At 44.9% G+C, this 23651-nt stretch overlaps 2 protein-coding genes across 2 annotated transcripts; one reads left to right on the top strand and one right to left on the bottom strand.

Moving 5' to 3' along the window:
• The first annotated feature begins 361 nt into the window (after positions 1–361).
• On the top strand, positions 362–6356 carry spg7 (SPG7 matrix AAA peptidase subunit, paraplegin). Its single transcript, XM_070447378.1, has 15 exons — positions 362–855; positions 1011–1113; positions 1195–1287; positions 1410–1651; positions 2052–2191; positions 2355–2457; positions 2549–2693; positions 3444–3568; positions 3663–3765; positions 4370–4480; positions 4595–4710; positions 4869–5025; positions 5105–5268; positions 5405–5482; positions 5640–6356. Exons 1-15 carry the CDS (start codon positions 640–642, stop codon positions 5853–5855), a joined length of 2112 nt encoding a protein of 703 aa, XP_070303479.1. The 5' UTR covers positions 362–639; the 3' UTR covers positions 5856–6356.
• A 1062-nt stretch (positions 6357–7418) lies between these two features.
• On the bottom strand, positions 7419–22742 carry cdh15 (cadherin 15, type 1, M-cadherin (myotubule)). The gene is made up of 14 exons (XM_024001218.3): positions 22590–22742; positions 12145–12309; positions 11546–11701; positions 11008–11152; positions 10717–10898; positions 10418–10546; positions 10050–10235; positions 9561–9805; positions 9299–9441; positions 8968–9201; positions 8589–8828; positions 8329–8474; positions 8029–8223; positions 7419–7914 (listed from the first exon to the last, which is right to left on the bottom strand). The coding sequence occupies exons 1-14, from the start codon at positions 22656–22658 to the stop codon at positions 7714–7716; spliced, it is 2436 nt and encodes an 811-aa protein (XP_023856986.1). The 5' UTR covers positions 22659–22742; the 3' UTR covers positions 7419–7713.
• Between the last annotated feature and the right edge of the window lie 909 nt (positions 22743–23651).

Below are 23651 nucleotides of genomic sequence, written 5' to 3'. Positions count from 1 at the left end.
TATTAGTTTATTGACAATAAATTATAATTGAAAGTTATGTCTATCTCAGCGTGAACATAGAATCAAATCAGATATATAGATACTCGTTGGTCAACGGACACATACCTCTTGGGGTTAAAGTTCGGGGTTCATCAGCAAACACTTTTTAAGTGCGTCAGGATATGTATGTGCTTATTTGCTCTCGTGGTCAGCTTAACAAGGAATTTTACCTATTTAATTCACTGACCTTGCTTCAAATTAGTTACCAAAACAGAATGATGGGTACATCTACATTTCAGAGAATATCAAAGGATTTGTGAACGAAACCTTGTCGTTTAAGATACATAGAGAGTTGTACATGTACTGAGGACGGATCAGTGTAAGGAGTGATATGTCTTTAATGTAACAAACCATCTTTATTATACTTGTCCTGTTGAATAACAACAGCTAACTAACTATGTAGTTCGGTTTTTTATAACACAATACCGCGCTGACCACTGCTGCAATCTCAAGGTCGAAAGCCTATTGTCATTACTGACGTTTGCTAGCCAGGTAGTGAATGCACTGTTAATGGTGACCATGTCAGTTTTATTAGCTAGCCAGCTGTACTGTGGTTGTATCTAACCTGTGCGAACGTTAGGTAGCCTAGCTTTCAGTGTAATGGCAGCTCTGCGACGTGCCAGTTCTTGTAGAAATTACAAGACCATAATATGGACCGTGTCGGGACGCAACAACTGTCAATTTGTCAACAAGCGTCCAAACAACGATGGCGCCAAACTGCAGCAATGGACATGTATGAACTGTAAAATATTATCATGCTCACTTCGTCCATTTGTGACTCAACCACATAATGGCCTCAACCCTGGACTCATTCAGGTTAGTTGCCTGTCTTTGTTTCCAGCATGACAATAGCTGACTGTCATTTATATCACAATRGTCATGCCACTCCTCTGTTATGTACTTAGCTACTGTAACTGTGAGCAACAGGAAAAGGTCCTAGTCTAATATTATGTTACCACTTCTTTCTCCAGCAACTGCTACACAGACCCATGAGTCCCAGATTGACTGCAATAAGTAAGCTACTGATCAAGAACAGCTTGTTCAAAAACCCTGTTGGCCTGTGGAATATTTTAGGTAAGCAGCCACCCCACCCACTAATTTGAAGATGATCTAATATCTCCCAGTCTGACACTGACTCGTAACCTATCATTGCAGGTTCCACAAATTATTTCAGCACATCTCAGTCTAAACAACAAGATCAAAAGAACAGTGATGGACCCAAGGGAAAAACTCCAGAGGAAGATGAAGGTCAGTAAGAAACCTCAACACAGCATTGCATTCAGGCTACAGTCCTTTATACTAGCTATCTTGTGCCATGATGACACAGGTGAGATGTTAGCTGCCCCTCTTAATTCCCCATTGTCTTTCAGAGGAGAAGAAGCGGCGGGAGCAAGAGGATCAGATGTACAGGGAACGTCTGCGCACTCTCTTCATCATCGCCCTGGTCATGAGCCTCCTCAACTCCATCAATACCAGCGGGGGAAACATCTCCTGGAATGACTTTGTCAATGAGATGCTGGCCAAGGGTGAGGTRTCTCGTGTGCAGGTGGTCCCGGAGAGTGACATTGTGGAAATCTACCTCCACCCTGGAGCAGTCATCTTCGGAAGGCCTGTACGTTCCTTTTCCTCATTTTAGAATCTGGACACTGATGTACAGTATACTACAAATCAGAATCAAGGGGTTAGCCAGTTAACTTGCCTAAATATTCAGATATTTTTTTAGAAAGATGAGCTTGGTCTAATTGATTCAACAAATGACAACGCATATCTAAATGTATCTTTTTAATGAACCAGAAAATCAATAGTTATTTCTGGTTGCTTATCAATGTTGGCTGGCTGACGCATTGATCCTACTTTGTAGTATACCCCTCAGCTTTTAGAATGTTGATTACATTCCATTCCCACTTTAATGTTGTGATGGCCATGTCATCTATTTATAAGCACAGGAATCTAGATGATGTTCAGTGAAATATGCCCCCCTTGACACGCTTCCTCCGTCCGTCTGTGTGCAGAGGCTGGCTCTGATGTACCGTATGCAGGTGGCCAACATTGACAAATTTGAGGAGAAGCTCAGAGCTGCAGAAGAGGAGCTGAACATTGACGCCAAGGACAGGATACCAGTCTCCTACAAGCGCACTGGCTTCTTTGGAAAGTGAGTACCTGACTCTCAACCAACATATGTATCTGTGATGTGATCATGCAAGAATGAATATCACATGGGTGCCATGGTTAGGTAATATGTTTATACCTCAACATGTAATATGTATTTCCATGGCATTGGTACAATACTGCTTTTGTCTCTGTTTCTGTCACAGTGCACTTTATGCTCTTGGAATGGCTGCCATTGGGGTGGCAATCCTGTGGTATATTTTCCGACTGGCTGGCATGGGTGGAAAAGAGGGCGGCTTCAGTGCATTTGTAAGTAGGGGCTGTTGAACTGTTTTTCCTTTGCTAATGGTCTTAGCCATTTTGTTGTGTTTCTCATGCTCATATGTGATGTGCTCGACAGAACCAGCTGAAAATGGCCAAGTTCACTATCGTGGATGGCAAGTCTGGGAAGGGTGTGAGTTTCAAAGATGTGGCGGGCATGCACGAGGCAAAGATGGAGGTGAAGGAGTTTGTTGACTATTTGAAGGTAAGAGGGYRAATKTRWARAGRKGWWTWKKKKKRWKGWTWWTWRSCAWKKYMAMMAGKWMMWYMRKKKYYTKMYKRMCCMYKRWTYYYYYTKGSMRKKSCCMRRMMRGKWMCYYMAMSYKGGGGSCMAARKYCCYWARGGSYYCCYKSYKSYKKGGSCCCCMRGSYKKKGRAARRMYYYKYYKGSCMARGSYKKKGSCMMMRRRGSMMMRGKKSCCYTYCYKGSCRWKGSMRGSYYYKRRKTTKKKGRARKYMWTKGGGGKWARRWTTGSMMTTKYTYCMAWYMGRARKYMWAKYMRKWAWYMRKTWARKKTSYMMARARRASWSYRMRRKGKRKASMAMRWSWMARMRMWAWWAARKWWWYTTYKKYYKKWARKKSMRGKYYTKGKKSYKSCMRGGKKRRGRRKYYKKTYMAARRRGSSMSKKSCCSRRSCCCCYKSMWYSKYYWMMWWRRWKRRRWTKRWKSYKKKGGRAARRARSSSYYCMAWWAMMWKKYYKGSYTYYYSRAMMMCRRRGRARRRSMRRMCCYYMAWYMRMYKSYKGKKGRRRWKGRWKGKKRRGRRGGGGKTTKKTYYKRRKTWAMCSRRRWTWRGGKTWMWMMAAWWRWTWSYYKYYMSTTYSTYMSKSWYRKYWATCWMTYTMTYWWWMMTRACWKRYGWRRRKKTWWRWRTWTYTKKKKGGKGGAMMWWAWWWWSMKWWYYYMKKKYWWTTTKKSKMTWYWMMAMMMMWTKKTTKKMMYTWWWWWMYKKTTWWTWMYSWTYYYCCAATAGGAATGGGCACTACTGACCATGTGATWGTCCTGGCCTCCACAAACCGGGCGGACATTTTGGACAATGCKCTCATGAGACCAGGKAGACTGGACAGGCACATATTTATYGACTTCCCCACTCTGCAGGTACAGTGCCCKGTCCTCTGACAGTATCTATGTSCAGAAGATCTCCAACGTATTAAGTGTGCATGAGCTGTTTCCTTCTCCTTGTGCATTTCAGGAGAGGAAGGAGATCTACGAGCAGCACCTGAAGATACTCAAGCTCACCCACCCASCCAGCAGCTATTCCCTGCGTCTGGCAGAGCTCACCCCAGGGTTCAGTGGTATGTACACACATGGCTGAAGTTACTCAGTGGGTCTCTCCCACACACTCTCCCACGTGTAACTCTGTGTTGTTGTTTTCTKTCGCACTGCTTTGCTTTATCTTGGCCAGGTCACAGTTGTAAATGAGAACTTGTTCTCAACTGGCTTACCTGGTTAAATAAAGGTGGCATATTTTTTTTAAATTAAAATAAACACACACATAGACTATTATAAACTGGGTGGTTCGAGCCCTGAATGCTGATTTGCTGACAGCCATGGTATATCAAACCATATACTTCAGGTATGACAAAACATGTATTTTTACTGCTCTAATTACGTTGGTAACCAGTTTATAATAGCAATAAGGCACCTCTGCGGTTTGTGATATATGGCCAATATACCACGGCTAAGGGCTGCGTCCAGGCTCTCCGCGATGCATCGTGCATAAGAACAGCCCTTAGCCGTGGTATATTGGCCATATACCACACCTCCTCKGGCCTTTTTGCTTAAATAGCACCCCGCTAAAACAACTATATTCACCTTCTTGTACGCTGTCGCGGAACATAGGCTCACAGTTTTCAGAATACATGGATTTACTAACGGGATTGTGTATTACTCTCTCAGGGGCAGACATTGCTAATATCTGTAACGAAGCAGCCTTGCACGCTGCCAGGGAAGGCTACAAGTCCATCGACACCTTCAACTTTGAGTACGCTGTGGAGAGAGTCCTAGCCGGTACGAGGTCACGACGATGTCTATGAATGTCTGCCACCATGGAACTCACCCGCCAAAGTTGTGGTAGAGATTGATTTCGGGTCCCTTATTGACTTTCTGCATTTGTGTGTCCAGGAAGTGTGAAGAAAAGTAAGATCCTGTCCAAAGAGGAGCAGAGGATTGTAGCGTTCCATGAGTCTGGCCATGCCCTGGTTGGATGGCTGTTAGAGCACACAGAGGCACTCATGAAGGTGACACACCACCTCCATAGCTGTCTATCCACTGTCAGTGTGTCTTTGCTCAATGCGATATTGTTGAATACTATGGAGAATTGAACAGGACCAAAAACATGGTAGATAGCCATATATTGTACAAAGGTGATATATTCACTGGTTGTCTTGTTTGCCAGGTGTCCATTGCCCCCAGGACCAACGCTGCCCTCGGCTTTGCCCAGATCCTGCCCAGAGACCAGTACCTGTTCTCCAAAGAACAGCTGTTTGAGAGGATGTGTATGGCTCTAGGAGGAAGAGCCTCGGAGGCCATCACCTTCAACAAGGTCACCACAGGTAGGGAGTCTGACCATTCATCACAACATACACACACCTATAGCATTCAGTGTGTGAGACGTGTTGGTCTCTGCGCCAGGTGCCCAGGATGACCTGCGGAAGGTGACTCGTGTGGCCTACTCCATGGTGAAGCAGTATGGCATGTCCTCCAGTGTGGGTCAGGTGTCCTTCCCCGAGACGGTGGAGCAGGGGGCTGTCGGACGCAGGCCCTTCAGTCAGGGCCTCCAGCAGCAGATGGACCACGTAAGTCTGCACCTGCCCAAATACACTTTAGAGACGAAACAGTACAAGTAGTAGATTTCCCTGTTGTAAGTTTACCTGTAGTTCTGTTCATTGGAGATAACCTTGTGAAGTATGCCTTGCATTTTGGTTCTTGCAGGAAGCTAAGCTGTTGATAGCACGTGCCTACAGACAGACCGAGAAACTGCTTCTGGATAACAGAGACAAGCTGATAATGGTGAGATCCTCATTCCACATTAGTTAGTCATATTTTTGTGTGATGTGGTGTCTACATATCTACCATCTTTAAACACTCATCATGCATTGTGTTCCATTGTCAAACATAACTTTGCATTCACAATTGGCTAACTGTCTTTCTCTGTGTGTATTTTCAGTTGGCTAATGCTCTTCTGGAGCGGGAAGTGGTGAACTATGAGGACATCGAGGCTCTGCTGGGACCCCCTCCCCACGGGCCCAAGAAGATGATTGCCCCTCAGAGCTGGATCGAAGCGGAGAAGGACAAGCAGGACACAGGGGAGGATGATGAGCCACGCCCACCTCCTCGTAGGAAGGACGATAATGATGAACATCTGAACCTGAGGCCTGTATGACCCGGTCRGTCTCAACACTCCTCTGCAGGAATCTGTACACACACTCCTCCAGCAATATAATGTAGGAGGACGAGAGCACCTCTCTGTGGGGCTGCGAGTTTCCAGTACACAAATCACTATAAACAGTTAAGTGCCACCTCACCTGCTTTTCCTGGTGGATATCAGTTCAGTTTGTTGATCAATGTCCATCCACTACAGTGAGGTGTAACTAGACGAGGTGTATCTGTTAGTGGTGAGGAACAGTGTAGTCATAGACCTTTTAGGACCAAGGTTCCTCTTTCACTTCCTTAGAGGGAACATTTGGTGGCCCTTTTTTATATTTTCAGAGTATTTCAACAATACTCTGGGTAAGTGGCACTGAAAAGGATGCTTCTGTTTGACGCATGGTCTGGGTCAGCCTTAGCATGGCATAAATGGTGTACCAATAAAGGTTGCTCATTGCTGCAGTGGATATGCAGTTCATTGTATTATGGGCAGAATCCTACCTTGAGTTGTAAAACTGCGCTCCAAAATCCCTGTGATGCTCAGGGGTGTTTAAATAAAGCTTTATTTCAACTGTCCTTGGAGTTGCCAGCGCCATCTTGTGTTCTGTTTTCCAAACTTCAATATGACTTCAAGAAAATGTCCTCTATTTAGAGTATTTATAAATGAATAGCAATATGAGAACTGCTTTGAAACATTTTTATGTATTATGTAAAGATGTCAGTAAATAATTTATACATGTCAATCAAGAAAACAAAAATGTCACATCCAAACCATTGGTTCTCACAGGAGTTTGAGTATTGCATTATGTTGGAAGGAAAACTGTTCACCAAGCCATATCTCCTCAAATGTAATGGCATTGGTTATTGGCTTCAAATGTTATAATTGTAGGTGTCAAACTGAAATGGCAGGAGAATTAACAAATTATCAAACAAGTGTATAGCCCTCACAAGTGGATTTTGTTTTAGGAGTTGAGGATTAATGTAATATTGTTAGGGGAACACTAAATTAAAGAAATGGAAAATATATGTACAAAATATTTATAAAAAAGGAATTTAACACTAACCTCAATGTTTTCAAATGGTAGTGGTCACATACAGTATTTAAAAGTTAATACCAGACATGGGTACAATCCCACAGATGTTCTGTTTCCCTTATAGCATGCTTAGCCCTTTTTGCTATCACTGTTCAAGTACATGGTCAACCTTTCTCTACATTCCTCCCACATAAAAAGCTTTCTACAAAACACAAACAAAAAATTATTAGAGAAACCTCAAGACAACACACCTGACTGGTAAGGCCACTGTGGTTTTAAGTGGCTCTATGGACTGACTGACTGGAGGACTACAGTGCATATTTCTCTTCTCTCATTGGTATGCTCTACCATGTGTTTCCTTCCCTCCCTTCGCCATTCACACGCATACCACTCAGCACAAGGTGAACCATTCATATGCCGCAGAATGCTGTGTGGTTGTCTCATCAAGCCGGTCAGAAACTCGCTGAACTGTGAGGAGAATATCATTGTCCATGATAGTCCTGAAAATGACAATGGTGACCTTTACAGTTGCAAAGAGAGGGATTGGAGGAGGACAATATGTAGTGTCAAAAGAGCCTAAAGAATTGAGCTCATGCACTGCCGGAGACAATTGGAAACATGAAGGAATAGGAACACAGATCTACTCTAAACCCCTGCCAATCAGTCAAAATCCTACCCTGTCCTACACTGAGAGGATGATATCAGGTTCTAGCTTCAAGAAAAAGAGGGAGGATGTATGATGAAGAATAGGGAGTTGGGTGGAGTTTAGGAGAAAATAGATGGCATCTGAGGATAAAGTTACGGTAAATGTACTGGTCGCTAAATAACCAGACAGTCTCCTTAGCGTGGGTCGTACATGTTGGCCAGTTTCTTAAAGCGTGGTCCCCAGTCGTTGAGGTAGTCATAGTCCTGGTCGCCGTCTGAGCTGGCTGAGGCAATGGAGCTCAGGCTGCCTGCCAGGGAGCCATCACCCTCGTAGTCATAGATCAGAGCTGTGTCGTAGGGCGGGACGTTGGGGTCATGGTCTGCTGCTTCCAGGCCCTGTGGAGACACAAATAGGCAAGAAATACTTTATTTTCTCTCTGAGGATATGGACCGTTCTTATTTCAACTGTCTAAAACAATAGGCCAGGGCCATGATGGAAACCTTTCTCACATCATTGATGAAGTCCTCAATGTCAGTGGGGTCCGCTGGGGGTTTCCGTGGATATGAGGGGGAGGGCAGGTTGTCTGGGTAGTCTTTCCTGAGTGGCTGCTTTCCCCTGGGGATGCCAGAGATGGGAGGGTAGAAGGATGTTGGGAGTGGTCCCACATCCACTGGGTTCCACAGTAGGTCAATGTTGAAGGCATTCTAGTGAGAGTAAAGGATGAGGAATATGAAGTGTCTATAGGACAAGAGAGGCGATATTGTCACCAGATAACTTGGTTCTGCCAGCTGTAACGTGTTATGTCTGACCTCATCCTCCTCTCCACCACCCTGCTCGTCATAGTTCAGGACGTTGTCACGGATGTCTTCGTCTGACTCCCCCACCAGCAGCCCCTCTCCTTTCTTCATATGATGCCGTCTGCAGTTACCCACGGCTACAGCCAGGAGYAGCAACACTGRGAACACAGAGACCCATCTCACTGCACAGAAACATTTGGGRAAATGTGTGTGTTCATGTAGCKATGTGCTTTGTTCAGGTGTTGTGAGGGTTTACATGAGGTATAGCTTACATAGCAGGAGTGCGATGCTGGCCATGATGACCAGTAAGGCGATGAAGCTGACACCAACTCGTGTTCCGAATATGGCAGCAGCTTCGGTCTTACATTCACCGTCTTTCCCACACGGACACACAGTCACATTGACCTGAGCATATGCACCGAGACTAGGGGTGCCAGAGTCAGTCACCAACACAGTGACAGCATATTCCCCTGTCTCCAGCTCTACCAGGGGTCGCAGCGCTGCATGAGTCTCTGGAGAGAGAGAGCGACACACAAACACAGACAGAGGGCGAGGGAGATGGAATGAGAAGACATAGCGTACTACTCCATAACCCATTCTGCATGGACTTTAGGAGTATCTAGTCCTGTCCTTGCTATATATAGTCCTTACCATTGACCTGTATGATGGTCCAGTTGGCAGACACATTAATGTCTTGCAGGTGGAAGGTGAAGGGTTCAGCATGAGGGGGCAGGTCCTCATCCACWGCACTCAGGAACAGACCAGATGTCTCCCGGCCTGACTCGCTGCACACCGTCCCCATCAGGGGGAACAGCTGAGGGAGGAAGTCATTGGTCTCCCACAACGTGATCACCAGAGACGCTGTGGTCGAGATTCCACCAGCATCTAGGAGGAAATGACATCATTATTCACTGTCACTTCCTGCTTGACCTGATGTCTCAAGTTATGTGAGGTGAAGCAGTGACTAACTCGGGATACTCACCTGTGTCTGTGACTCTGATGACTGCATTGTAAATGTTGTTCTTGACGTGAGGGGAGCGGACATTGAACGGTTTCCTGGCTGCGATTTTTCCAGTCTCGTGATTGATTATAAGCCATCCCTCAGGATCTCTGAGTATGTCATACCTGATTGAAATGACAGCAATGTTTTCATTTCCTTATAGATACAGATAGTATATAAACTTATATTCTTATATATTCAGTGTAAACACAAATTAAAGAGTTCTCCAGTGCACCAATCTTACTTGAGTTTTGCATTATCAGGATCGTAGGCAATGTTACTGGCCAGCACGGTGCCAGGCACCACAGACTCAGGAACCAAGATCTCTATGGGGTCTTTAATAAAGCGTGGGGCCTCGTTCTCATTCACCACAGTCACCACCACTGTGGCACTGCTTACAGGGTTCTTGGGGGCCTTGATGCTGAGAGGGTTCACATTCTCCACTGTCAGAGTCAGAGTATACACCTCTTGGGACTCGTAGTCCAGAGCCTGCAATAAAAAAAAGGCAGAGGTTTTGAAAGACAACTTGGATAGTTAGTCACCACTAGATGGGGTAACAGTGTCATGTATCAAGGCCTGGCTCTGACCACTGTGTGTGAACACATGCTCTGTACTCTATATAGGCTCTATATAAACTGGATGAACTGATTGTCATGTTTGTCATTCTAACATGGAGCCAGAATGTCCCCCACACATTCCCTCCCGTCCTCCTGCCGGATGGAGAATARCTTACCTTCACCACTGACAGAATACCCTCGTTGGTCACAGGGTCTGTGCGAATGGCAAAGTTCCTAGAGGGGTTGCCCTTGGCGATGGTGTATTTTGTCTCCCAGTTTCCTGTCCCTGGCTCATCATTGTCTGTGGCGTTGACCCAGCCAATCACGAAGTCTACTTTGTTCTCCACAGCTGACATAGTGTACTGTATTCAGGAAAAAGAGACACAAAGCAGTTGTGTTTAGTTTATATAAACACATGTGAATGTGCATGTCTATATTTTGAAGCTGGTCTGAATGATGTGTCCATATCGTTTATATCATCTGATAAAAGTCAATTGATGGAAGGGAGCTAACAGCTTCTGAGAGATTAAACAGTGAAACTCACCATGTCTGGGGAGAATCGTGGGGGATTGTTRTTGATGTCAGTCACATGTATGACTGCATTGGCAAGACTGGTTAACCCCATGCCTGACATGTCAGCAACCTGCAGTTTCAACCTAAAACCTTTAACCACCTGTAAGGAATGCACAGATGTTCACAGTCATKTATGGCACATACAGYATATTATTTKACATGAATTHGTTTTTYCTTTCAAACACCTTTCAAAATRTTGTGCTTCTGTTGAACCAGAAAGGGCATGACCTAAATAATGGGTCAATGAAAAGACAAAGGAAGAGCCCCTACCTCCCAGTCTAGACCCACGTCTCGTGTGTAAATGGCCCCTGTCTCGTTGTTGATGCCAAACATGGTCTTATTGATGCGGAGAGGCGGGATGCTCTCCTGGTCAATGATAGAGTAGCTCAGGATAGCGTTGTCTGTGGTTGGGTCGTCAGCATCAGTCGCAGTCACAGACATCACAGATGTGCCTGTTAAAACAACATCAATCACTCTCTCAGTTCACTACCCAATCAGTTGGCATTTTGTGTACCGACTKYGYGTACATCCACAGCRTGTGTAGGTGATGYATGTGTTTACCTGGTACRGAGAATTCATAAACGGACCCAGCAAACTCTTTTTGGGAGAAGTTGGGCCGGTTATCATTTTGATCCAGCACTACGATCTCAATGGTGGAGGGATTCTCCAGTCTCTCTCCACTGGGCGACAGGGCAAAGGCTTTCAGCTGTAGAGAACAGAAACAGGACATTACTCATATGTTTCTCGACATCCTCTTTTCATTCATAGTGTTTGCTGTTCTTACACAATTCTCAGCTTATTGACTGTGATTGATTTGGATCTATATTCAGCTGCTCATGTAGACCTGCGAAGAAAACAACCCACTATAGTAACATACTTCCCTTCTCGCTCAACCAAGACAGTCAATTTAACAAAATCACATTGGTAGACCTTTAGTTGAAAAACATTGAATGACATGCTAACATTGAATAACATGCTATTATGTCATGTGACATTCCTTGTTACCCAAACAAAAGAAGGGTTCTGGCTGACCTGCAGTGACATAGTATAATTTACGTGTCAAAGGCAATAGTGCTAATGTCTCTCCTGTGAGTTGTACCGTGAAGCTTCTGTATTTCTCTCTGTCCAGGGGAATCATGCTCCTGATCCAGCCTGTTTTATCATCTATCTCAAACAGGTTCTTAGGGTCCTGGTCAACCCCTGGTCCTTCCAGCTTGTAGATCACTTCTCCAGTGAAAATCTTGTCTGATTTGATCTGGAGGAACAAACAACACAGGAGGATGGCTGGGTGAGAATCTCATTGGAAGGGTGAGAGGAGAGCGAACTGAACAGAACAGCACATAGAGTACCAGATGTGAATGTGGTCACTGATGGGAACAGAGAGGGAGAGCAACAGCACATAACTGGTTCGTGGTTCTGGAGGTCAGCGAGGCCAGCGTGGCTCTTTTATGCTCAGTTTAAAGGGCTGTCTGTCTGGACAATAACCATGTTCACTTTAGTCTGAGAGCAGTAGGTTGTCTTGATCACATGTGACTGATCTTACATACCATGTTAGGTAAGATCAATTTCGCTGGACCGAAAAGTGTCAGTGTTACCCTAACATTTACGTTGTAGTCACTTAGCCAACACTCTTATCAGTTAATGTGTACAATATAGAGGCCCTAACATCAGTATAGATGAGATGTCGTGATTCAGTACCTGGACCAGGTTTTCAGGGACTTGCTTGCTGTTCTCCAGCACCCTGATTGGAGGGATGATCCAGTCTCTCTTCACCCTGCTCAGACCCCCACTGCTCCTCTGTCTCCATGGATACAGGGCCGCTGGGTTAAGGTCCTCCCTGCCCGCTTGGCCACTGCTCCCGACCTGGGGGCAACAGAATGGGATTCATTTAAGAGAGCCGTTATACACAATTCATTCAATGACAACTTCCATTTAGATGGTCTGAGTGAGGGCCATACATTTCTGGATGAATGAAGTCATTGAAATCATGATTCACATTCTTCATGTCAAGGAGTACAGAACACAAATACATTTGTATATTTTTGGTAGTCGTGTTGTAGCTACTAATATCAGTTGGTGAGGGGTGCAGCAGCTGGCCTCTCTCTGTGGCCTGGTGGTGGTTGAATGGTGACCCTGCCCCGTCCCTAAAGTGGGTGAGGGGGTGGAGAGGCATGGGTTCAGGTTTCACACACTACATCTCCAGCGCTTAATTTGTAAATTGGGAGGTTCCGGAAACAAAAAGTGAGCCTGAGAGGGGGGTGCTCTGAAGTACCGGAACGTATGAGAAGAAATCACCTTTGTAATATAGCAAGGTGCTTGCATAAGTTGCACACATGGGGACAATTCTTTTGTATCCTAGCGTCCAGGAAAATTTTTAGATGACTGGAGACTTTACCTCACAAATGATCTAAATGACAGGCTACTTTTACAATGACAGACAGAATCTGAGATCAATAAAAAAAAAACATTGTCTTGAATCCCTCAATAGCCTAAGTGTGGAGACATACACTGAGTATACCAAACATTAGGAACACATCCCACAGTGATGCTGGCCCATGTTGACTGCAATGCTTCCCACAGTTGTGTCAAGTTGTCTGGATGTCCTTTGGGTGGTGGACCATTTTTGATACACACGGGAAACTGTTGAGCGTAAAAAACCCAGCAGTGTTGCAGTTCTTGACACAAACCGGTTTCTCCTGGCACCTACAATCCAGCCTGGTCTCGTAGACTTAGTAAATGTAAATCCTGGACGCTCAAATTAGTATGATATGTAACGTTTGGCAGATGGTTACTTAAGGAAAAAACAAAAGTAGGGTGGTTGGATGGTTGGAACAACCTTAGCATTTTAGCTAATTAGCAACTTTTCGACTACTTACTACTTTTTATCTACTTTACAACTACTTAGCATGTTAGCTAACCCTTCCCCTAACCTTAACACTTTTAGTTATCCCTAACCCTAACCTTAACCTAACTCCTAAACTTAACCCTAACCTTAACTCCTAACCCTAACCCCTAGCCTATCTAATGGATTTCACGTCTGAGAATACAGATACAGTATGCATACAGTGGCGTGAAAAAGTATTAGCCCCCTTTCTGATGTTCTGTACTTTTGTATATTTTTGATACTGTATGTTATTAGATCTTCAACCAAAACCTAATATTAGATAAAAGGAACCTGAGTTTACAAATGACCCCAAAAATATGTTACTTATTTTATTTATTTAATTAACAGCTATGCAACACCCAATTCCCTGTGTGAAAAAGTAATTGCCCCCTTACACTAAATAACTGGTTGTGCCACCTTTAGCTGCAATGCCTGCAGCCAAACGCTTCCTGTAGTTGTTGATCAGTCTCTCACGTCGCTGTGGGGGAAATTTTGCCCACTCTTCCATGTAGAGCTGCTTTAWCTAAGCGACAGGGGGTTCAAGTCCTGCCACAACATCTCAATTGGGATTAGGTCTGGACTTTGACTAGGCCATTCCTAAACCTCAAATTTGTTTCTTTTTAGCCATTTTCATGTAGAATTGATTGTATTTTGGATCATTGTCTTCCTGTATGACCCAGCTGCGCTTCAGCTTCAGCTCACAGATGGATGGCCTAACATTCTCCTATAGAATTATCTGATACAGAGCAGAAGTCATGGTGCCTTCTATTAAGACAAGTCGTCCAGGTCCTGAGGCAGCAAAGCATCCCCAAACCATCAGACTACCACCACCATGCTGACCATTGGTATGAGGTTCTTACTGTGGAATGCAGTGTTTGGTTTTCACCAGACATAATGGGACCCATCTTGTCCAAAAAGCACCTGGATGATCATCAAGACTCTTGGAAGAATGTTCTATGGTCCGATGAGTCAAAAGTATAACTTTTTGGACGACATGGGTCCCATTATGCCTGCCGAAAACAATTACTCTCATGTTCATTCTCATTCTCTATCACGCACGCTCTGCCTTTATCTCAAGCACACACTCAGACACACTCAGACACACTCACACCAGCTGTCACCTATGGATTTAGTTCCTGTGCTTTCCCACCCTCTCTCTTTCTCACATTTACAGACTCCCCTTTATGTTCAACTTTGCACCTGACTAGGGGTTGGGGGGTCACCTTACGAATCCGCTCTGATGACAGAATTCCTCACACACACATTCAAACACACATTCCTTAAGAAAGACACCGCCTGTCGTCACTCCTCAGAAGAAAAATCTCAGCATTTAGTGGTAACAACATGATCACGGTCATTGGCAGATAAGTATTGCCTATATAAAAATAACACTTTTTGTTCTCATTCAGCTTTTCATCGTCAATCATGAAGTCTGTAGTAAGAACTTGTAATTTCAGAGTAATAACATGTTAATACAACTAAACAGAAYATGGAACATTGACCATGGCCCATTCCTCACGTGACTCTTTCCATACATAAAGACACTGATATGTGGAATACAGTATTAGATTGAATCACTATTGTGTATTGGGACATGGTGGCCCTTCCCTGTCCCTTAGGCCTGGAGATATGGCACACTGGCACTTTGTCACGCTGCTGTAGCATACAGTCTGAGGAGAATGTCAACTGGGAGTGCCATGTGCAGGCTGAGTTAGGAGCAGACTAATCTTAGAGTGCTCTATATTCCTGACCCCGACCCTAAGCCACTGGTGTAGCCCTGCCTACGCTCATACAGAGATGTTTACACTCACATACCAGTCTAGACAGCAAATCCTTCTCACCTTCCACTACCGCTCTGATCACAGATCAGAGATCAAGCTACGGCCAGTCAGAGGCCAAAGGCCCTGTTCAATCAAAATCTGTAACTGGATGATGCGGTTAAGAGTGAAACTACATTCCTGTTGAATTCCTGATTCAACCGCTCTACTCGGCAAGTTATGAATTCAAACAGGCTTTTTTGTTGTGGGGTTACTGGTTTTGATTGAATACAACAACAGCTCAGGAAGAATAACTAAAGTAAAATAATAGCATATACACTATCAGAATTAGAGAAATAGATGTTGCGGTCTAGCCTTGTGAACCAGAACTGACCCCTGTGCTCCTGTTTAGTTTTGTGAGATCAGGTTGTTGAATGGGGCTAGAGGTCTAATTTGGAAAGAGCCTGCTACATTCTGAAGAGGATCGGTAGACAGACACAGTTAACATCATTGTGTTGATCTCCTGTGGTCTCAACTCCATCTGGGTGGCAAACAAAACCAGAAGGGCTCCGTAATGTCTTCATCTCTTTTCCAGTTCAGCAGTGACTGGGCTACACCTAGGAGTCATCTTACCAATTAGCACCAGTCACCTCTGACAGCTAGGGTGAAGGACAGCAGGCCTCCTCTTTCTTCTCACCAACATTAACTGTTTTAGGGACTTTTTCCCAGATACTTTTACACCTTGGCCTCTCACCCTGTGGCCAGCAGTTGCCTGGTGTCTCTTGGGGGTCAACACCCCCGTTAACACAGTGAGGAATACTGCGTTCTGAAGTAGGTAGGTAGGACTGCGTTCTGAAGTAAGTAGGTGGGACTGTGATCTGAAGTAGGTAGGTAGGGTAAGGAACCTTTTTCTATGAGTCTGCTGTTGACATTGGTACTGTGTCTCGCGGTACCAAACCAGATCATACTTTATACACAACCTTTCAATTGTTGATTTGTGTTGATTTGCAGCCTGGTTAATGACGTGGCCAAGAGGAGGGAGTAAGCTGGCAAACGTATTGGGGAAGTTAAAGTATCAGAACAGATGTGTTATTGCGGTCAGTGTTGCTGATATCAAGGTCAACACCAAGCTTGATATACAACTATGCAGAGTATCTCAATAAATTGTATTTCAAAATCACTGTGTATTTCAAAATCAAAACATCCAGGATCTTATTCGCGGTGTGTGATAACGTTTACTGTCAAAAGGTTTGCGGCAACGTTTCGACGTATTAATCGGTTGCTGTGACGAAACTACTGCTCAGACTGACCCCACACTGAGGAGCTGAAGGGAGACTGTCATGGGTAGTGCCAGCAGCAAGGACCCTTGGCAACTCTCGGTTGTCTCTAAAAATAGCTTTGAAAGTGTGCCAATCTCTCAGACTCATTTAGATCCTGCATATTGTGAATGAAACTTAGCTGCTAAGAGACCAACATCTGTCCCATGGAGTGGACAATTATTTACTGAAGCTTGGTAGATAGAACATTATGCCGTTGTCTACTATAGTATCCAAGGATGAAATTATTCAAATTCATGCTGTTGAGTCAAGGATGCTCAGTCAGGGGAGGGATTTCAAATGATAAACAACAACAAAAAACAAGTGCCTTGAAAATGAGAGAGAGAAAAAAAGTTACACACACACCCATAGGTATGACATGGTGGGGGAGCATGACTGATACCCTTCCCTTATATCTTCAAAGCTGTTACAAGCTTGCACCAACTGTATGAGGTATGTCATGAGAGTAGTAACTCTGTTTCAAATGTGTATTTTTGGTTTACAGTAGTTGCTGCTGTGTGATAAAACACTTATATTTGCCTAATTCACTCCATTTACCGCAGCTGGTCCTAGGGTCATAGTCAGTGCAAGAGACACAGATATTTACCGTTACTCATACATATCTAGACAGAAACATAAGGTTTTTAGAATTACAGTATGCTCTTGCTAGAGTTCCAAATTCTATGTCTGCTTTGTTACGGATTCGAACAGTAAGTCATAGCTTTAGAGACTTGCCTCTCTAAAATAGAATATAAAATAGACCCCTGAGTCAGCCATGTGCTAGCTGAGTGGAGGTACAGTGTGTGTATGTGAACTGGCCAGAGTGCCACAGCATGAGCAGGAGGGGAAGAGGGAGAGAATGCAAGCAGCATGCCTGACAATCCCTCTGGCCATGGGGTGGAGGGTCAGACAGGTGCCACTGTTCCCCTCATGGTCCCCCTCCGTCACTGTTCCAAAGGCTCATTCATTGTCTTGTAATGAGYAGCTATCTACCTCGCTTCCCACCCCCTCAGCTATGGCTTCTTGGGCCTCCTATTTTTGGGGGTACGAGCCAGGGTTTCACAGAAGCAGATGTCTGAGCTTCATGAATGCTGACCTAATGGGGACGGTGAGAGTTACTTAGGACTCCGCTCCCAGAGTGTGGGAGTGAAAATAGCGCTTGTTAATTTGGAGTGGAATTTTATTAAAACCTGAGGGAGGTTGTACCAGGACCAAAACCACTTCCTCAGCTCATGATGTCACCTTTATTTCTCTCTCCCAGCTCTGGCTCAGGAGTCTTCCCACCACCACCTTTACCACCACCACCCTCACCACCACTCCTACCACCACCATCACCATCCCTACCACCACCATCCACCTCTACCACCACCACCCCTACTACCACCACCACCACCCCTACCACCACCACCTCCACCACTACCCCTTCTTTGCTCCAGGGTCAGTCCTCTTTCAGCGGGTCATGATAGAAGTCCAAGGAGAGACCATTACCGTGTCCATTAGCACTGCTGTTTTTGTTCCATCGGCCTTGTCTGCCACTGCCATTCCCTTATCTCATTCAAAAGAAAATACATTACCTTTTGTGTCAGAGAGAAAACATCCTTTGATGCAAGGCATCAGGTGCTCTGAATGAGATGGGATAACAAGTGTCCCATTTCAAAAATGTATTTTCCTGTTCCTTTCCATGTAATGTTTGTCACATCTGTGGTGAATGGAACATGAACACAAAGACTAAATGGAACCTGTTTTCTAACAACATGAAGAGAGAGACCCTATCCTTTGAAGGGTCACTAATTGGTCAATGACTCAGCTGGGGAAAATGGAGGTAACACCAAAGCCTGTTACAACATTGTCTCTTTCCTAATTTGTCTTTCCTTCATCTTCGTGTCCTTTCTCCTCACCTCACATTGGAGGGGGAGATCCAAGGCCCCTCCACTCAGATCTTTGAGAAAGAGGTGAGGAGAGTGGATGCCAGCAATCAAGGAAATATGAATTGGGAAAGAGCCATTGGGAAAGATAATTTCTGGTAACAGTGCACTGGCATAGTGGTTTTAATGTTGATTCTGCCCCTGTAGTGGAGGCCCTTCCTGTTCCTGAAACCCAAGTCTGTGTAAAACAGAAAGCATCCACACAGACAGAACAGGCCTGTGATTCAGACGCTGAGCAGCTGTACTGAGTGATTTCTTCCAATGAGCATGAACTCAGCACCCCCAGCTGCTGCTTTATGGACGGATTTGTCCCTGATTTCATGGTTTAGGGAGTGACCGACTCCTCTTTCCGCTGCGGGGATTACTGAGCAGCACAAATGGCATCAAGTACGCATCTGGGAACAGCTGCTGGCCAACATGACCTCCTCTATGAACAGAGCCCACGCTCTGTAGGCAACACAACCCTCTTTCTTTCCCAGGGATATCCTCAAAAACTACACAGCCTTCCTCCCATTGGGGTAGATGTAGTAGGTGTTTGTGAAATCTCACCAGCCACTTTCCACTCACTGGGTTGTAACACCTCAAACTCACATAGGTTAAACTTACACACAGAGCTAAAATAGTTATCTGATGTGCTGTATGTAACCTGAGTAACTAGGATCCTCAGGTATGAAGGATCTTGTTCTGTGGTGTTAGGTCTCTCACATCGGTCCACTCACAGATAGATTACTGAAATAGATTACATAATTCTATCCTCCCAATTCCTGCTTACACGCAAAAATTAAAGCAGGAAGCACCAGTGACTCTGTCAATAAAAAAGTGGTCAGATGAAGCAGATGCTAAGCTACAGKACTGTTTTGCTAGCACAGACTGGAATATGTTCAGGGATTCTTCCGATGGCATTGAGGAGTACACCACATCAGTCATTGGCTTCATCAATAAGTACATCGATGACATTGTCCCCACAGTGACCGTACGTACATACCCCAACCAGAAGCCATGGATTACAGGCTACATCCGTACTGAGCTAAAGGCTAGAGCTGTAGCTTTCAAGCGGGACTCTAACCTGGAAGCTTATTAGAAATCCCGCTATGCCCTCCGACGATCCATCAGCAAGTAATACTGAAACATGCATGAGAGAACCAGCTGTTCTGGACGACTGTGTGATCACTCTCTCCGCAGCCGATGTGAGTAAGACTTTTAAACAGGTCAACATTCACAAGGCCGCAGTGCCAGACTGATTACCAGGACGTGTACTGCGAGCATGCGCTGACCAACTGGCAAGTGTCTTCACTGATATTTTCAACCTCTCCCTGTCCGAGTCTGTAATCCCAACATGTTTTAAGCAGACCACCATAGTCCCTGTGCCCAAGAACACTAAAGTAACCTGCCTAAATGACTGCCGACCTGTAGCACTCACGTCTGTAGCCATGAAGTGCTTTGAAAGGCTGATCATGGCTCACATCAACACCATTATTCCATAAACCCTAGACCCACTCCAATTTGCATACTGCCCTAACAGATCTACAGATGATGCAATCTCTATTGCACTCCATCCTGCCCATTCCCACCTGGACAAAAGGAACACCTATGTGAGAATGCTATTCACTGACTACAGCTCAGCGTTCAACACCACCGTGCCCTCAAAGCTCATCAACAAGCTGAGGACCCTGGGACTAAACACCTCCCTCTACAACTGGATCCTGGACTTCCTGACGGGCTGCCCCCAGGTGGTAAGGGTAGGTAACAACACATCTGCAACGCTGATCCTCATCACAGGGGCCCCTCAGGGGTGCGTGCTCAGTCCCCTTTTATACTCCCTGTTCACTCATGACTGCACGGCCAGGCACGACTCAAACACCATCATTAAGTTTGCCGATGACACAACAGTGGTAGGCCTGATCACCGACAACGACGAGACAGCCTATAGGGAGGAGGTCAGAGACCTGGCCGTGTGGTGCCAGGACAACAACCTCTCCCTCAACATGATCAAGACAAAGGAGATGTTTGTGGACTACAGGAAGGAGGACCGAGCACGCCCCCATTCTTCATCGATGGGGCTGTAGTGGAGAAGGTTGAGAGCTTCAAGTTCCTTGGTGTCCACATCACCAACAAACTAACATGGTCAAAGCACACCAAGACAGTTGTGAAGAGGGCACGACAAAACCTATTCCCCCTCACGAGACCGAAAAGATTTGGCATGGGTCCTCAGATCTTCAAAAGGTTCTACAGCTGCACCATCGAGAGCATCCTGACTGGTTGCATCACTGCCTGGTATGGCAACTGCTCGCCTCCGACGCAAGGCACTACAGAGGGTAGTTTGTACGGCCCAGTACATCACTGGGGCCAAGCTTCCTGCCATCCAGGACCTCTATACCAGGCGGTGTCAGAGGAAGGCCCTAAAAAAAGTCTCCAGCCGCCGTAGTCATAGACTGTTCTCTCTGCTACCACACGGCAAGCAGTACCGGTGTGACAAGTCTAGGTCAAGAGGCTTCTAAACAGCTTCTATCCCCAAGCCATAAGACTCCTGAATATCTAGTCAAATGGCTACCCAGACTATTTGCATTGCCCCCCCCCCCCCCCACCCCCAAAACATCACTGCTCTAGAGGAGATCTGCATGGAGGAATGGGCCAAAATACCAGCAACAGTGTGTGAAAACCTTGTGAAGACTTACAGAAAACGTTTGACCTCTGTCATTGCCAACACGGGATATCACATAAGTATTGAGATAAACTTTTGTTATTGACCAAATACTTATTTTCCACCATAATTTGCAAATAAATTCATTAAAAATCCTACAATGTGGTTTTCTGGAWTTTTTTTTCTCATTTTGTCTGTCATAGTTGAAGTGTACCTATGATGAAAATTACAGGCCTCTCTCATCATTTTAAGTGGGAGAACTTGCACAATTGGTGGCTAACTAAATACTTTTTTGCCCCACTGTATGTATGGGCCTTCAAGTGTAGAGTGGGCATTGGGCTGTAGTCCATTGTTGATGGTCCTGGTGTTCAGGACATGTTTGTACTTAAAGTGTATTACTTTCAGATTACACATTTTGTGATGCAAGCTAAGCCCCATAGGTTGCGTCATCACATACCTGTTCCTCTAAATCACAGTAAGACACATGGCCGATGGCCGGCGGCAAACTGTGACTGACTGGCATTCCCCACGGCTGTTTCAATGATCTATTACGACCATCTTCTACAGCTGATGTCRTTTACCATGTGGTTCTCGAATTGGATACACGAATAAAGAAAATGTGACTCAGATAGTTGCCCTTACCCATTTCAGAACTTTGTCATTATAAAAAATATACAGTAGGCTACACACTTTGCCATCATCAATTCAAAGCCATTGCTTAAAAAATAGTTTGAAGTGTTGCTATCCATACTTTTGGAAATGAATTAGCTGCAAACCTGCAACATCCATAATGATTTCAGGCCATTCAACAGAAGAGGTTACTGAGGGCCAATTGTCTAAGTCTCCAACCTGGGTTCCATTACATGTATAAACAGCCCTAGTGACTGAATGAGTTTTGAAGTTATGTTTGTAAAATGTCTGTTTACAATGTCATCCATTATGTGTCTAATAATGGTGTTGATGACAAGCCTGCTAACAGTGGAGCCCCGATTTCCGCCTGATGTATAAAACATCAGCATTCATTGGTCGTTTACAAGAGTATTCATCATCTGATCTACAGCGGTTCTGAAATGTTTAGATTAGCCAATAGCCACGTTCACCTCTTCACATGATGTTTATCACTTATATTGATGAAAATCAGTTTGTTATGTTAAACAAAGCATATTTCATAAATTCAAATATAAACCATAGATTTACTAAATAAACAGTTAAAAGTTTGTCCCACCACTGTTAACCCCTAACTCCTGCACTGTGGAATATAGATATATAGAACATATAGAACAAACCCAGCTAAAACGACTTAAATCACATTTAAACTGCTTTAAATAACACATATACATCCAAGTTAAAGTCTGACAAGCAGACTGTGAGAAAATAKAAAAGGGTCAGTTGGTAGAACATGGCACTTGTAACACCACGGTAGTGGGTTCGATTCCCAGGACCAGCCATATGTCAAATGTATGCACAGATAAGTTGCTTTGGATAAAAGTGTCTGCTAAATGGCATATATATTATAGCCTGAAGTTGAAATGGTTCCAATTCTGTGTGATTTAAGAAAGTGTAGGCCATGAAGTCTATAAAGTGACACCGCAGTTCTCAAAGTAGTATGATATTTCCTACCTGACCAAGGCCAGCCACCAGCACACACAGCACTGCCAACCCCCTTGATGCCATCTCCTGTGCCAGCATGCGATCTTCTCAACGAACCCCAACACGTACTGTACCCAATGACCACGGTGGATCCTCTTTCTCAAACCAGTTTTAAGAGAAACTCAGGGTTCCTGACAGTACTGGGCAATGGAACCAAATGTCTCAAATCCAAACCCCCTGTGTGTCTCTCTCCCTCTCTCTCTCTCTCTGGGCAGTGTGTGCAGAGGCAATTGAGTGACAGCACATGTGCATGGGAGGGCTGAAGTTTGAAATTCTAACCCCCTAGCCCTCCGAGTCTCCAACTGGGACACACCCCAGCTATGGGCAGGGAAATAGGGGGGGGGGGGGGTCACTGGATGCAGGGAGAAAGAAAAGGCGAGAGAGAAAGATGGATATATAGAGAGAGATTGAGATAGCAAGAAAGAGAGCGAGAGACAGAGAGAAAGAAAATGTAAAGAGAGGGACGGAGGGGAGAGAAAGCGTAAAGGAGAGATGGAGAGAAACATAAAGATAGAAAGAGAATGAGATAGTGAGGGAACGAGAGAGAAAGAGGGAAATAAAGGAGTGTGGAGAGGAGAGCAGAAGAGCAGCTGGTGGCTGTACTGTGTGGAGAGAGCCTTGGGGAAGGTCAGTCCTCAGCAGCAGTGTTCAGTCTGTCACTGCTCTGCTCTGGCCTGCCTCCTGTCCCTGACCCTGGGCCACATAGCCCAGGAGGAGCCTCTACTGTATGTACACACTCGCACTCAACACTGCACTCACCCTCAACGTACTAATAAAATATTAATTGTCGCAAACAGAACACATGTCCAAAACTATGTCATTTGACTGAACTCCCTAAATTCAGTTAGTGAAGGTCCTCTCTCTACCGTTCTGAACAGGTCATCTGCTTTTCACTAACTCTGGCACAGACACAAGCCTGTTGCCTAGCTGGAGGTAATTAAATGTCCTAAGGGTGCATATGGAACCTTTACTGTCTATGCAGTTCTGTTATGTGTATGTTGAGCCCTCAGAAAGACAGACCATTTTCCCAAC

Source organism: Salvelinus sp. IW2-2015, linkage group LG15, assembly GCF_002910315.2.
Source record: "Salvelinus sp. IW2-2015 linkage group LG15, ASM291031v2, whole genome shotgun sequence".
In the NCBI taxonomy this organism is placed as follows: Eukaryota; Metazoa; Chordata; class Actinopteri; order Salmoniformes; family Salmonidae; genus Salvelinus; species Salvelinus sp. IW2-2015.
This window is presented reverse-complemented; position numbering and strand designations above follow the sequence as displayed.